Consider the following 15,683-nt stretch of genomic DNA (forward strand, 5'->3'; position numbering starts at 1 on the left):
GTTAGTAGTTTGACTTAAGTGGTTTTACTGTTGCCCTTCTGTGTGCTCATCTGTCTTTGAGAAAAGAGTTTGAGGTTTTCAGGTGGCTAGGATTTCAACCTTCCCTTTCAGTCCTGTCATGACATGCAGCCTCTGGTCAGCATTCTGACAAGAAGTGTACAGTTAGTTGCTCCTTTTTCAGCATTTTCTGGTAAGCAAGCATTTCAACAACTGGTAGTTATCCCCAGCGTCTGATGCCTGGAGCGCCTGTCCTGGACTTCTCCGTTCTCCATGAAGTTCTGCCGAAGTTCCTTACTTAGAAGTAAGAAAAAAATCAGAACTTCATGTTTTAGCCAGGAGTCTTCATCTGTTTTTATTTCTCACCAAAAGAAAGGTTGATCACTTTTTTGTGTCTAAAAGTCAAACCGCAGTATAATACAGGCTCTCTAATCACATCAATTGCCAAGAGTAAATCACTAAAACAAAATCTTAAACAGCTACCTTCTTGGCTTTCTGATTACAGTTGTGTAAAATGTTTGTTTGGAATCCCTTGCTATTGTCATGGCACTGAAAAACAGAATTATGTTTTCTGACTTATTCTGTGATAGATACAGTATCAGATTGAACTTGTATGGACTATCTGAACTCTCACTGAAACAGAGACCACCATCCTTCCCAGTTCTGGGGAGACTGAATTTTAGATATAAAATGTCACTGTTTGATTCTTCATTATTCAGAGCATGTAGTAAGTGATTAACTCTAGCTAGAATTGACGCTCATTTTCTTAAGATGACTTAACTTGGACGATGATTTTCACAGTGTGTGCGCCTAAAATTACTATCCAAAGTGCACATATATGAAAAATTAAGCCACTTACAAACCTAAGTGCAGAGCATGGAGTAGCTCCCATTGAAGTCAGTGTGTTTTATGGATGCTCAGCATCTCTAAAAATAGGGACTATTTCCCCCGACCCCCAACATCTGTTTTGGTGCCTTGCCTCACTGTATTCATGAAGGGTCCAGCCATCTGACAGCTGCATAAACAAGAGAGCATGCATCCTAGCACATTTAACATTCAAGAGTTGACTTCCTTTTCTTTCTCCATCGCAAGAGAGCTGGCGTATAATATACTTTACCATGATCATGGGGGGGGCACCATGATACCTCTTTGCTAACTTGTATGATAGTGAGATTTTTTTTTTTTAATGTCCAGAACACAGAGACCACAACTGGAATAGGTATTTGGGCCAATAGCAAAGTGGGATTCCAGGAATTTCCATCCCGCACAGATTAGGAAGTCCATCTATTCCAGTGCCCTGCTTCCATCTGGGGTTTGGCTCAGTGCATAGTCTCCTTACTATCCTTCACTCTGCAGGAGACAACAGAATATTGTTGCTTCATGATTTTTCTTTCAACTAAAAATGCTAACATTTTTCAGGCTATAAAAGCAAAGCTTGCATGTGAAGTCTCTCTCAACCCAAATTACTAAAAGTGCTAGCTTTCTCTGCTTTGGTGTAGCCATAGTGAAGTCTGGAGATACATATGTGAAATATTAAATATTTATACATTTCAGGATTACTTACCTACAGAATTCAAGGAATTATTGTCTCTCAGAGGTTCTGAAAACAATATTTTAGCATGCAAATATAATGGATAAAAGGATTTCGTCATCTATGCAAATAGTTTCAGTGCTGGTAGAAGTTAGTTTTTCAGATTTTTTTCACTATTGTATTTCTCTACTACACATTCTTCACTCAATCTGTGTAATTCCTCCTTCAGGTTTCCTAGGTTTGCTAGGTTTTCATGGGAACTTTTGTCTCGTGATACTCAGGGAAACCTCTGAATACCATAGAGGCCAAGCTTAGCTGTATTTGCCTCTCTGAGGAAATCTGCCAAAATTGGAGAAATCCAAGATAGTTGGTATACTAAATGACAGCCTTCCATATGACAAGTTTACAGAAGATAGAAGGTAGTCCATGGCTGGACTGACTCTTACTAATCAAAGCTGAGCCACAGAGAGTTTGGATGTCAAATCTCTGAAGTCCTTTGTCTTAATTGTAGCAGATCTGGATCCAGTTCAGTAACGTACATCAAATAGCTCCAGCTCTGCTGCTGGTGAAGCTAGAGATGTTTTACGCGGCTGGCTTGCCAGGTCATCGCCCAACCCTCCCACTTTATCCAGATTGGGACCAGCTCTTGGAACAAAGAACCAGTGGTATAGTGAAGTGATCGCCAATAGTCAGACGGTAGCGATTTCCAACAAATATTCTATATTGGATGACTACCATGGAGAAGGAGTGGACTTCATTTCAGGATTCTGTCAAAGGTTGCTGGAAAACTGGGGCTAAGGAGAATAAAGAAGCAGCAGCTGGATTACTGAGGAGGTCATCAAATTATGGGAGAGGAAAAAAGAGGCATGGTGCAGAATGGATGCACTGGAAGGTCGGAACAGAGTCCTTAATCAACAAATGAACCCAGCAGAAAACAGGCTGGTGACACTAGAGGAAGTGATATTTGCAGTCGACCAGTTACGAAGTAATAAATCGCCTGGTATTGACATTATTTAATCAGAACTGCTGAAGGATATGGTTTAGTTCACTGGCTTCATAGAGTTGCCTTAAAAATTTGGGAAACCAGTCACATTCCAGAAGATTGGAAAAGGGCCTACATCCTTTTTTGAAAGGTGCGGGAGGAGACCATTCAGTTTGCTCACATTATAGAGGAATAACGCTGCTGTCAATCCCAGGGAAGGTGCTTATGATCATACAACTGAACTGATAGAAATACTGTCTCAACCTAAAAATGAGGGAGAACCATCCAGGTCAATCGACAATCCATGCTATCTATCAAGGATGGCCAAATTTACTGACCTTCTGAGCTGTATATGACACTCTTCAGAAGTTCGAGAGCCAGGGCACACCAGTAGGCGCCTCCCATGGGACTGAAACCCTGAGAGACACACACACACACACACACACACACCCTCTGCTGGGCAGAAGCCCCAAACTCCCCCAAACATTCTCTGCCTACCAGAATGAGGAAAGGGGCTCCAAGAGCCGCACTTCAACTCTTGTAAAGTTGCATGCGGCTTACGTGCTGTGGTTTGGCCACCCCAGCTATATATGTTCCATGGAACGTTAAAGAGCAGCTAGAGTGACAAAGGAAACTGAAATCACATTTATGGACTTAGCAGCTGATTTTGACTCGATGCGTCCATCAGCACTGTGGATATTGCTATACCATTATGGCATGCTTGAGGACTTAATTTGCCTAGTGGAGGAACTGTACCATGATACATTTCATTGTGTGAGGGTCAATGGTTCTATTGCAGATGCTTTTCAGTAGAATTGGGGGTACACCAGGAATACATTCTCTCTTCTGTGTTTAATGTTCTAATAGACTATCTAATAGACAAAACTGATTGAGGCCAAAGTAGGTGGTGTGAAATTTAAAGATTCATCTTTAGAGCAACTCAGTTATGCAGCTGATACTGTCTGTTTTGGAGAGACTATTTACCTCCTATAGTTAATGCTGCAAAAAACTGCAGAATCTATGGGACGCAAGATCAGTGGTGATAAAAACCAAAGCTATGCATGCCTCCTATAAAATGGAAATGAACAATCTGCTGCTGATGCATGTAGATGGCAATGACATTGAATGGGTGAATAGTTGTATCTATCTGGGTATTCAGTTGTCAGCAGGAGGTTTTATTACCAAAGAAGTCACACGTCGGATTGGTCTTGCATAAATGATGTTTCAGCATCTTCCAAGGCCTCGGTTTGGGTGGCAAGATGCCTGTGTGACAACTGTGATGTGAGTGTTCAATATTGTAGTCATGATAACTGTTATGTGGAAAAGAATCATGGCCATTAAAACCAGTTGAGAGGAACTAAATTTTTTTTTCAGTGTCAGAAGTTACGGTGTATTCTTAACATTGATTGGTTTGATTTTTGTCAAACGAGGTACTTGAATGATCCTGGCTTGCTGCAGTCTTGCACCAGTTGAGAACAAGACTTCAATGTTGGGGTCATGCCCAACATGCAGAAGAAGATACGCTTTTACAGAAGTTTTATAGAGCTACGGTTGAGGGAAGTAGAGTGCAAGGCTAATCATGCATGAGATTGGAAGATGCAATTAGGGATTTAAGCAGCTCAGATCCTCCTACGCTGATCTTGTCAAAGAAAACTTGCAAGGGACCGTTGAAGATGGAAGTCCATTCTACATGCCACCATGGCTACATCATAGTCATGTGAATCTGTTGCAGCTCAATCTCCACACCACAACCTCAGAAATCCCTGACTCGGAAGTAAAGTAACAATCAAGTTTACATTTCTAACTTACACTGAGAACATGTGCGGCTAGCTCATGGCATATGTTTACCACCTGTAACTGGCATATAGGGATTACTGTCCTGTTTGCGGCTATCCACTTTAGTCAGACAGCTCTTCATATAAAACATAATGATTTACAAGAAACTTCAGGCAAACTTTCCTGGCAAGTCTGGAAAATCTGGAAGCCAGATTCATTTAGATGATTTTTCTGGTTCCTATTAGAAATCACAACTTGGTAGTTTTAGTTCAATTTGCTAATAAAGAAAATACGTGGTTAGGAAAAATGGGCCGTTGGTAACTTGTGCAGCATTCAGTTCTGATTGGGATAATACTCAGGTTTTCCAGCAATTATTTAAAACTTAAAAATAGCTTGAGCTTAAAAATAGCTTTTTTAAATAGCTTTTAAGCTTAAAAATAGCTTAAAAATAGCTTGAGAATTTCCTTGAATTTCTAATTCCACGTCTTGGTAAACTAATGGAGTTAGAGATAATCCAGATGTTGAACTTCTGAGACAGCATCTGCAATCAAACTCTGTAAAACTTTCTCCCAGATTATTTTCAGGGAGCGTTCTGCACAGTAATGGAGTCTTCTGTTGACTGGGACAGCTGAGCTGCAGTCACTTATTGTGGGTCCTGAGAAGAGACTAATTTTGGACCTGTAGCCCTGTACACAAGTGCCACCAGTGAAGACAATTGTAGATGAATGTGCTCTACTTTTAGCTTTATGCCTTGCACACTTCTCCTTGATTGCAGCAATCCATGAGATCTCAAAATGTTTCAGTCTAAGGTGGCAGAGCTGCCACTATTGCATCTTGTCATGGGTTAAGTGCTCCCAGATGTTGAAGTCTACATTACAAGATTGGAGGTTGACCCTGAGAGTGTCCTTGTAGCGTTTTCTTGGTCTGTCCCTAAATGAGTTCCAGTTGCAATTCTCCGTAGAAGACTGTCTTTGGTATTCTATTCTCAGGCATACGGACCACATGATCGCACCATCACAGCTGTGCTTTTGCTATAAAAACTTCAATGCCTGTGATATTGCAGAACTTAAGGATCCCTCAATATCTGGAACTAAATCTTGTCATTATATACCTCTTATCAGCTGTAGACATCATACATGGAATAGGTACCAGCATTTTATGTCGTGTTGTTAAGCGGTTTACATAGTGCAGCCATAGAAGTGTATGGGGATGACGACAGCAAGGTAAACAGGAATTTTTGTTGGCAGTCTGATACCTTGTTCATTTCAGTGATGACACTGAAGTTGTCCAAAGGCATCACTGTCTGTATCAATGTGCTTCGTAATATCATCATTATTGCCTCACATGACCCAACACTGCCTAGGCAGCAAAATTTGTCAGTGACCTTGAGTGGTACATCTTCAATGGACTCAACTAGAGTAATTGCAGTACTTCCCGGTTGATACTAGATCATGACTTCTGTCTTCTTTAGACTGATCGTTAAGCCAAAACATTTTGCTGCACGCAAAAAGCAGTCAGTGAGCAGCTCAATGTCTGTACAGTGAGGAATTTAAAAAAAAAAAAAATCAAGGTTTTGATATGGCTTTCGGGCATTCCTTATATATAACCGGGCCGAGAGAGGTCAGCTGGTGAGACTGTTTTATATCTGCATGTCTTTGTGTTGATTGCTTACTTGGCTTCACAAAAAAGAATACCTGTAGCAGATTCACAGAAGATTGCAAATGAGAACAAAAGACGAGGACTTGCAGCCAGAAAAAACAGAAGGGGGAAGGCCGGAGAATTGTGGCAGGACCAGAAAGGCACAGGTCCGAGTGACTGGAGACTCCTTACTAAGAAGTGCAGGCAGATCTGTCACCAGAGTTGATCCAGAGAACAGAAGGGTGTGCTATCTGTTGGGAACTAACGTACACGACGTGGAACTGAGGCTGAAGAGGATCCTAATGGGAGTAGTAAAGGATCCATTGATTTTTTCCTTCACATGGGAACAAATGATCTTGCTAGAGTCTCTCTAAGGAAGAGTATGCCAAGCTGGGAAAAACAGTTAAAGAAATGGATGCTCATGTGATCTTCAGTGGGATACTACCTTTTCCTAGAGGAGGAGAGTGATTATGGTGAGCCTGCTCAGGCAGTGGTGCTATAAAGAGGGCATTGGATGCTCAGCCTCTGTGAGGCATTCATGGTTAGAGGACTGTTCTCATGGGGTGGATTCCACCTGAGTAGGGAGGGAAATAGACTTCTAGGATGGAGGTTGGCTCAACTGATTAAAAGGGCTTTAAATTAGGAATTCTGTAGAGATGCTCATGTTATCTCCACACCTAATACTAATAACAAGTGGAAGGAAAATAGAGTCCTAGAGGATTCAGCAAAGGAGAAGGGAACAACAGAGGGTAGGAGATTGTACATCAAGAGGAAAGATAGTGCCAGTACCACTGCCAGTAACAGTCAGGTGATACTGGCAGTAGAATGACTGTACCTAATCAGACAAGGAATCTGGGCAAAGCCAAGAAGAAACAACTAAGATGTCTTTACGCTGTCATGCAAGGAGTCTAAGTAACAAAATGAAGGAACTAAACCCACTAGTGCAGGAAGTGAAACCCGATATTAAAGGGATAACAGAAACATGTTGGAATAGTAGTCTGACTGGAGTACAGGGATTGAAGGGTACGTACTGTTCAGGAAAGACAGAAATAAAGGTAAAGGTGGTGGAGTAGCATTGTATATTAATGATGAGGTAGACTGTAAAGAAATTTAGGAGTGATGGGATGGATAAAACTGAATCTGTTTGGGTCAAAATTACTTCAGAGAAGAAAGATAACAGAGGCTCCACTGGGATAGTGCTTGAGGTCTGCTACAGACCTCCAGGATCTGATTTGGATATGGACAGAGACCTCTTTAATGGTTTTAATGAAATAAAATATTATTGGGATTTGTGTGCTTATGAAGGACTTTAATTTCTGAGGCTATAGATTGGAGGACAAATGCTACTAATAATGGTAGGGCCCAGGTATGCCTGGATGTGATAGCTGACCGATTTCTTCACCAAATAGTCACCAAACCAACAAGAGGCGATGCCATTTTAGATTTAGTATTGGTGAGTAGCCAGGTCCTCAAAGAAGAATTGGTTGTAGAGGACAATCTTGGCTCAAGTGATCATGAGCTAATTCAGTTTAAGCTAAATGGAAGGATAGATAACTAGGGTTGCACCTAGGATCCTTGATTTCCAAAGGGCAAACTTCACAAAATTAAGGGAATTAGTTAGGGAAGTGGACTGGACTGAAGAACACAAAAATCTGAATGTGGAGCAGGTTTGGAATGACTTTAAGTCAAAATTGCAAAAACTACCTGGAGCCTGCATCTGAACCAAGAGGAAAAAATTCATGGGGCAGGGTTGTAGACCAAACTGGATGAGCAAGCATCTCAAACAAGTTATTAAGAGAAAGCAAAAAGCCTACAAGGAATGAAAGGAAGGGATGGATCAGCAAGGAAAGCTACCTCTTGGAAGCCAGAATATATAGGGAAAAAGTGAGAACTGCCAAAAGCCAAGCAGAGTTGGACCTTGCATATGAAGTTAAAACCAACAGTAAAAGGTTCTTTAGCCATGAAAATAAGGAAAGAAGAAGTGAGACTGCGAAGCACAGAGGATGGAAATAAAAGATAATTTAGGCATGGCCCAAAGCGTAAACAGATTCTTGCCTCCGTTTTTAATAAGAGTAACGATGAGATTGGAGACATTGGCAGGGTGATTAATGGGAATGAGGATATGGAAGTAGAAATTACCACATCTGAGTTGGAAGTCAAGCTCAAAGAATTTAGTGACCAAGTCAGGGGACTTGGATAATCTCCATCCAAGAATATTAAAGGAACTGCCACATGAAATTGTGATCCCAATAGCAAGGATTTTTAATGAATCCTTAAACTCGGGAGTCATACTCTGGCGAATTGCAAATTTGTTTAAGAAATGAAAGTGACCAAAGAAACTACAGGCCCGTTAGTTTGACCTCAATTATATGCAAGGTCTTAGAACAACTTTTGAAAGAAAAAGTAGTTAAGGAAATAGAGGTAAATGGTAATTGGGGTAAAATACAACATAGTTTTACAAAAGAGAGATCATGCCAGACCAATCTGTTCTGTCTTTGAAAAGATAACTGATTTTCTAGACAAAGTAAGTGCAGTAAATATTATGTACCTGGATTCCGGTAAGATTTTTGATACAGTTCCATATGGGAAATTTATTAGCTAAATTGGAGAAGATGGACATGAATTGAAAGGTGGGTAAAGAACTGGTTCAGTGGGTCATACTGAAAGGTGAACTGTCAGACTGGAGGGAGGTTACTAGTGGAGTTTCTCATGAATTGGTCTTGGGACTAATCTTATTTTAACATTTTCATTAATCATCTTGGCACAAAAAGTGGGCGTATGCTAATAAAATTTGCAGGTGACACAAAGTTGGGAGTATTGCCAATGTGGAGGAGGACTGCAATATTCTACAAGAAGATTTGGATGGCCTTGAAAACTGGAGTAATAGAAATGGGGTGAAATTTTATAGTGCAAAGAGCAAGGCCATGCACGACAAGACTTTTTTTGCTATAAGCTGGGGACTTAAATCAGTTGGAAACAACAGGTGGAAGAGAGACCTCGTGTATTAGTTGATCACAACATGACTATAAGTCGCCAGTGTGATGTGACCATGGAAAAGGCTAATTCAGGACTAGGATGCATCTGGCGAGGTGTTTCCAGTTGATGTAAGGGAGTGTTGTTGCCATTATACAAGGCACTGGTGAGACCTCACCTGGAATATTGTATTCTGTTCTTGACAGGTTTTAGAGTAGCAGCCGTGTTAGTCTGTATCCACAAAAAGAACAGGAGTACTTGTGGCACCTTAGAAACTAACAAATTTATTAGAGCATAAGCTTTCATGAGCTACAGCTCGCTTCATGGGACGCATAGAATGGAACATATAGTCTCTCTCTCACACTCACACACGTTGGAAGTTACCATACAAACTGAGAGAGGCTAATTAGTTAAGATGAGCTATTATCAGCAGGAGAAAAAAAACTTTTGTAGTGATAATCAAGGTGGCCCATTTAGACAGTTGACAAGAAAGTGTGAGGATACTTAACTTAAGGAAATAGATTCAATATGTGTAATGACCCAGCCACTCCCAGTCTCTATTCAAACCCAAGTTAATGGTATCTAGTTTGCATATTAATTCAAGCTCAGAATAGATGAACACAAATCTGACATCAGGAATCATAACATTAAAAAATCAGTAGGAGAACACTTCAGTCTCTGTGGCCACTCAGTAAAAGATTTAAGGGTGGCAATTTTGCAACAGAAAAGCTTCAAAAACAGACTCCAACGAGAAACTGCTGAGCTTGAATTAATATGCAAACTAGATACCATTAACTTGGGTTTGAACAGAGACTGTGAGTGGCTGGGTCATTACACATATTGAATCTACTTCCTTCATTTAAGTATCCTCACACCTTCTTATCGACTGTCTAAATGGGCCATCTTGATTATCACTACAAAAGTTTTTTTTTCTCCTGCTGATAATAGCTCATCTTACCATACAAACGGTGAGAGGCTAATTAGTTAACTTCCAACTTGTCTGTCTAATCTATCTCTTTATTATATGTTCCATTCTATGCATCTGATGAAGTGAGCTGTAGCTCACGAAAGCTTATGCTCTGATAAATTTATTAGTCTCTAAGGTGCCACAAGTACTCCTGTTCTTTAGTCTGTTCTTGTCTCTCATGTGTAAGAAAGATGAATTCAAACTGGAACCGGTGCAGAGAAGGGCTACTAGGATGATCAGTGGAATGGAGAACCTACCTTACTCGAGGAAACTTAAAGAGCTTGGCTTGTTTAGTCTAACCAAATGAAGGCTGAGGGGAGATATGATTGCTCTCTATAAATTAGATCGATAAACAGCAGGGAGGGAGAGGAATTATTTAAGTTAAAGGCAAATGTTGGCACAAGAACAAACGGATATAAACTGAAAGAAAAGGAGTACTTGTGGCATCTTAGAGACTAACAAATTTATTTGAGCATAAGCTTTCGTGAGCTACAGCTCACTTCATCGGATGCATTCAGTGGAAAACCGATGAAGTGAGCTGTAGCTTATGAAAGCTTATGCTCAAATAAATTTGTTAGTCTCTAAGGTGCCACAAATACTCCTTTTCTTTTTGCGAATACAGACTAACATGGCTGCTACTCTGAAACCTGATATAAACTGGCCATCAATAAGTTTAGGCTTGAAATTAGACAAAGGTTTCTAAACATCAGAGGAGTGAAGTTCTGCAACAGCCTTTCAAGGAGGGTAGTACAAGCAAAAAAACCCTAACTTGTTTCAAGACTGAGCTTGATAAGTTTATGGAGGGGATGGTATGATGCGGTTGCCTACAGTGGCATATGGCCCATCTGCGACTGCTTTTAGCAAGTATTTCCAGCCATCAAAAATGAGGCCCTAGTTGGGGAGGGCTCTGAGTTACTGTAGGGAATTCTTTCCCAGGTGTGCAGCTGATGGGTCTCACCCAAATGCTCAGGGTCTAACTGATTGCCATATTTGAGGTCAGGAAGGAATTTTTCCCCAGGTCAGATTGGCAGAGAGCCTGGAGGTTTTTTACCTTCCTCTACAGCATGGGCCATGGTCACTTGCTATTTTGAACTAGATTAAATGGTAGAGTCACTGTAACGTGAGATCTTTAAATCAAGATCTGAGGATTTAGTAACTCAGCCATAGGTTACGGGACTATTACAGGAGTGGGTAGGTGAGGTTCTGTGGCCTGCAATGGAATCTGTATGAATCGGTAGGATTTAACATACTGGCTCAGACCATTGCTCCAGCAAGTGTAGTATCTTACATACTGTCTATTTGGAAAACTTGCTTTCCATGTGGGATTTTAATTGGACTCTTGCCAGATCAGAAAAATCTTGCTCCCAACTCAGCGAAGAAGTCGCTTGAATAACATTTGGTTAAATGTTGAGGGAGGCTACTATCCAGGCATAAGCAGTTCTTGGTGCCTTTCTTAGAAGCTTTTCCCACTTCCTGGTAATTGAACACTGATGTATGTTGACTATGAAACTTGCTGCTAGTGCATTGAAAGTGGAGAACTAGCCCTGAAGGTCACTACTTGAAACTATAAATGTCTATTTATTGGCTACAAAATAAGTAGAGCTGATTTCACTTTTTTCGAAAGCCACAGAGGTTGGTAAGATAAGGATAGCTGTGTCTTACTAGAAGGAGGGTATGTAAGACAATTTGTCCTCTGGAACAAAACCAAAACTTTTTAAAAAAAAGTGTAAAGTTAGGCTCCTAGATAAATTGCTTGACTTCCCAAAGGACTGAGCACTTACCAGTTAAGAATCTTGGACACTAAACTTTTAACATGTCTGTTGCCATGATCTCTCTATTTTAGCTCTTTGTCCTAGTGGAACTCCAAGCCACAGCATAGGTATGGGCAGTGACAGCCCCAGTAATGGAGTTTCCCTGTTTTTACCATTAATGTGACTTTGTCCATTCTGATCTTCCAAATTGCACTTGGTTGTTCTGTAGAACTGGGTTGTCTTGTATGGATTTTGACTGAAATGAAGATGTTACAATAGCAGTTAAAACTAATAATGAAACATGTCGCCTTGCCTTAAGTTTATGTACGTTAATCTGGTAAATGCTGCTCTTCATAGTCAAGTGAATACACATCAACAAGAAAGAGGATTATCCTATTTGTACTGTTCACAATACATTTATTGAAAATATATTCTTTTTTAAAAGTAACTCCCTTTTGAAGTTAGGAGTCAAGTTTAGATTTGAGTTTCCTTGGTATTTGATACTGTAGTGTTGCAAATATTACAGCAGGTATCTCCAGATAGTGCTTTTCTACATCTTCCAAGCTCTTTTAATTAGAGTATGAGCAACTGTTGAGTCTTGGGAAGACCTGCTGTGTTTTACCTTCATAGTACACAGCTCTGAGCAAGACGCAGTGGTGTTTGGAGAGGGAGCATTGCAGGTAGGGTGACAAGATGTCCCGATTTTTCAGGGCTTTTTCTTATGTAGGTGCCCCCCACAACTCCATCCCGATTTTTCACATTCTGTCTGGTCACCCTAACTGCAGGCAGCAGCAGGGGAGTTTGCTCTCTCTTTTGGTCTCAGGGAACCTAGCATTAGCTTTGGGCTGAGATTCCTGAAAGGATGGATTGCCCTGTGTACTTTCTGGTTACCTCTCTTCCAGGACTGATGTATACATGTAAATAAAGGCAAGCTACTTACGTTGGTGTTTGCAGAAGGGAAAAATGTCTTGTCTGTCAGCAGAAGGAAGAGTTGGATAAGTTAGATGGGTATCATGAATCAGTTTAAAAAAAAAACATATAATGCTGGCCAATGTGAGATTGACAGCCAGGATATTGCACAGGAAACAGAAGTCCTTGCATACACATGACATACTGTGTAAACATAAGTACTGAGATGCTGACAAACTTTTGCTTGATTAATACATCTAGTTCTGTTTAGGCTGTTCTCCCTCAATGCTGTACTTGGTTCCTGTAAATGTTAGTTATTTTGGAAAAGCTACTGAAAGATCCAGAGTTCTACCCTACAGAATTATGTGTTGTCTTCAAAGGCGGATTAGGAGTTTGTGGGGCCCTGGGCAAGAGCAAGTGGGGGCCTCTCCCCATCCCTTCTGCCTGCAGTCCCCCCCCATCCCCCTCCCGGTGCTCCTGCCGGGGAGCAGGGTCAGGGCGCAGGGGCTTCCCCCACTTGCCCGGCGCTCCTGCTGGGGGGCGGGGTTGGGGCATGGGGGCTTCCCCTGCTTCCCAGCAGGAGCGCCGGGCAGAGCGAGTTCGTTGGCTGGGGCCCCTGAGTGGCTAATCTGCCACTGCTTGTCTTGAGTTTGAGCGTGCTGTACTAGCTTTTGATGAAGCTTTTCCCAATTTGTACAGGTGTAGAGATTAGAATCATGTCCCTTGTGTCTTTATTTCTGATGGTGTTTCTTCAATGATACGACCAACTTACTTGAAAAATAGAAATAAACAAGTCCAAATTCAGCCATCCCAAGAAAAATGCTATATGGAGCTACTGTATGTTTAGAGAAACTGAACTGAAAGAGAATACGTTCATGAATATCAAAAACGCTTTCTACCGAAAGGAAAGTAAGATACAGAGTCCTTAGCTTCTGTTACACAGAATTATGTAATTATCCTATGTTTTCTTCTCCCCATAGATGGCTTCAATGAAGATGTTCCAGATTCAGTTCCACACAGGTTTTGTGCCCCGGAATGCCACCACAGTGAAATTTGCTAAGTACGTGAATATTTTGCTGAACACAACTTGCAGAAACTTTTTTCAAATTATTTTACTTGCCAGATCAACAGATCTACGGGGGAGTATGTGTTTTAGTAGTGTTGGAAATGGATAGCTTTCATTTTTAACAAAATGAGTCCTGGCCTTTGATTGACTACACTTCCTTTGACTCAACGTCTTTTGATGAGGGTTTTTTTGAAATTTCTTCATAATAAATCATCCCTGTGCGATTAAACAGGGAAAAAATTACCAAATCCAATTGGTTTTATGCTTTGCACACTAATTCCATAGAAGTACTAGTCACTTAACTTGTTGCAGTCCAAGATAGTGAGCCTGATGGACTGATTGAATATTTGCCTTGAAAGATTTTTGATTTGTGATTTTTATTACATCAACATATTACAGGTATGATCTGGATGCTTGTGACATTCAAGAGAAATATCCTGACTTATTTCAAGTGAATCTGGAAGTGGAGGTGGAGCCCAGAGACAGACCCTGTAGTGAACGAGCGCCATGGGATAACTTGAACATAAAGGGACTGAATCCCAAGATCCTTTTCTCCAGTCGGGAGGAACAACAAGAGATTTTATCAAAATTTGGTAAAGCTTAACTTTGGACAGGTTTCAGAGTAACAGCTGTGTTAGTCTGTATTCGTAAAAAGAAAAGGAGTACTTGTGGCACCTTAGAGACTAACCAGTTTATTTGAGCATGAGCTTTCGTGAGCTACAGCTCACTTCATCGGATGCATAGCATATCGTGGAAACTGCAGAAGACATTATATACACACAGAGACCATGAAACAAAACTTCCTCCCACCCCACTCTCCTGCTGGTAACCTCCTGGGGTGGGAGGAAGTTTTGTTTCATGGTCTCTGTGTGTATATAATGTCTTCTGCAGTTTCCACGATATGCTATGCATCCGATGAAGTGAGCTGTAGCTCACGAAAGCTCATGCTCAAATAAACTGGTTAGTCTCTAAGGTGCCACAAGTACTCCTTTTCTTAACTTTGGAGGCATTAGAAACTTTAGCCTGTTTCCTATCCTTTTAAAGCATTCCAGTTCAGGACTCATTTTGTTTTCAGACATAAATTTTTAAACAGATTTTTAAATTTCCTTTAAAAGGGAAAACTTAATTCTTGTGAACAGCTGTGCCGTACCCTTGCCTGTTATTAAGGAATATGAGTTTTTCCTTAATACTAGATTGTAATTAGCCCAGTCGTTTTATCTATATTGGCACTGTTTTCACCTTTTCTTAGAGCTCTGGAGGCCCTATTTGGAGTGACACATCACACAAAAATATTTGGCAGTTGAGCCCTTTGTCTCCAAAACCTGGGGAGAATTCCCTCAGCTTTTGCTGATTAGCTGAGTTTACACTTTCATCAATGCAGTTCAAAGTATTCTAACATTCTCTATAAGTGGTCTTTCATACCCACAGTTCGAAATATATTGTTGTTGAGATGTTTCTTGTGCCTAGTCCAGTAGAGTTATGGATTGTTTCTCTCAAGATTTCCCCCGCATTCGTGAGCATCCATTGTTCTTGAAGGGATCTCACTTTTTTAACATTGCGTCTTGTCTCTTTAATCAACTTCCTCGTTCTGGATATATTTTTAGTAATTCTTGCCAGGATTTCTATATTTAGTGTTTACTTTTTTCTTGGTTTCATTAGTTTTCATGTTTCACTCCTTCATCCTTTCTTTAATGTTCTCTGTATGGCTGTATTTAGAGAATAAATAAGACCTAACTTATTGTCTTTCTGCTTCTTTTATCTTTTTAAATTCAATGTATTTGCTTTTTTCCTCACTTTTCTCTTGATCCAACATATAGTCACTTTTCCCCTTTTCATATGTTTTTAGAAAAGTATATTCCTGCCAAGCTTGCATTTTGCATTAAGCCTTGTTATTCTTTCCTTAACGTAATCTCCCTTTTATATTGTATTCTCGTTAAGACACTCAACTAAATCATATTGCGAACAAATTTTTTTGTTTTTACATTAATCTAAGGTGTTGCTATTGGAAGTGGGAGAATTTTTTTTTTTAAACACTTAGTTACTATGCTCCTTTACAGGTTTCAGAGTAGCAGCCGTGTTAGTCTGTATTCGCA

General features: G+C 40.4%; 1 protein-coding gene across 3 annotated transcripts in view; it reads left to right on the forward strand.

The window, feature by feature from the left end:
• GAK (cyclin G associated kinase) overlaps positions 1-15,683 on the forward strand; it is a 128,951-nt gene that overhangs the window by 76,790 nt on the left and 36,478 nt on the right. For all 3 annotated transcript variants that reach the window (XM_037902267.2, XM_037902269.2, XM_037902268.2), the window contains 2 exons: positions 13,505-13,584; positions 13,990-14,183. In XM_037902267.2, the coding sequence (XP_037758195.1) occupies positions 13,505-13,584; positions 13,990-14,183 (274 nt within the window). The remainder of the gene's footprint in view (positions 1-13,504; positions 13,585-13,989; positions 14,184-15,683) is intronic.

The sequence above is a fragment of the Chelonia mydas genome, chromosome 5 (genome assembly GCF_015237465.2).
Source record: "Chelonia mydas isolate rCheMyd1 chromosome 5, rCheMyd1.pri.v2, whole genome shotgun sequence".
NCBI classification, from domain to species: domain Eukaryota; kingdom Metazoa; phylum Chordata; order Testudines; family Cheloniidae; genus Chelonia; species Chelonia mydas.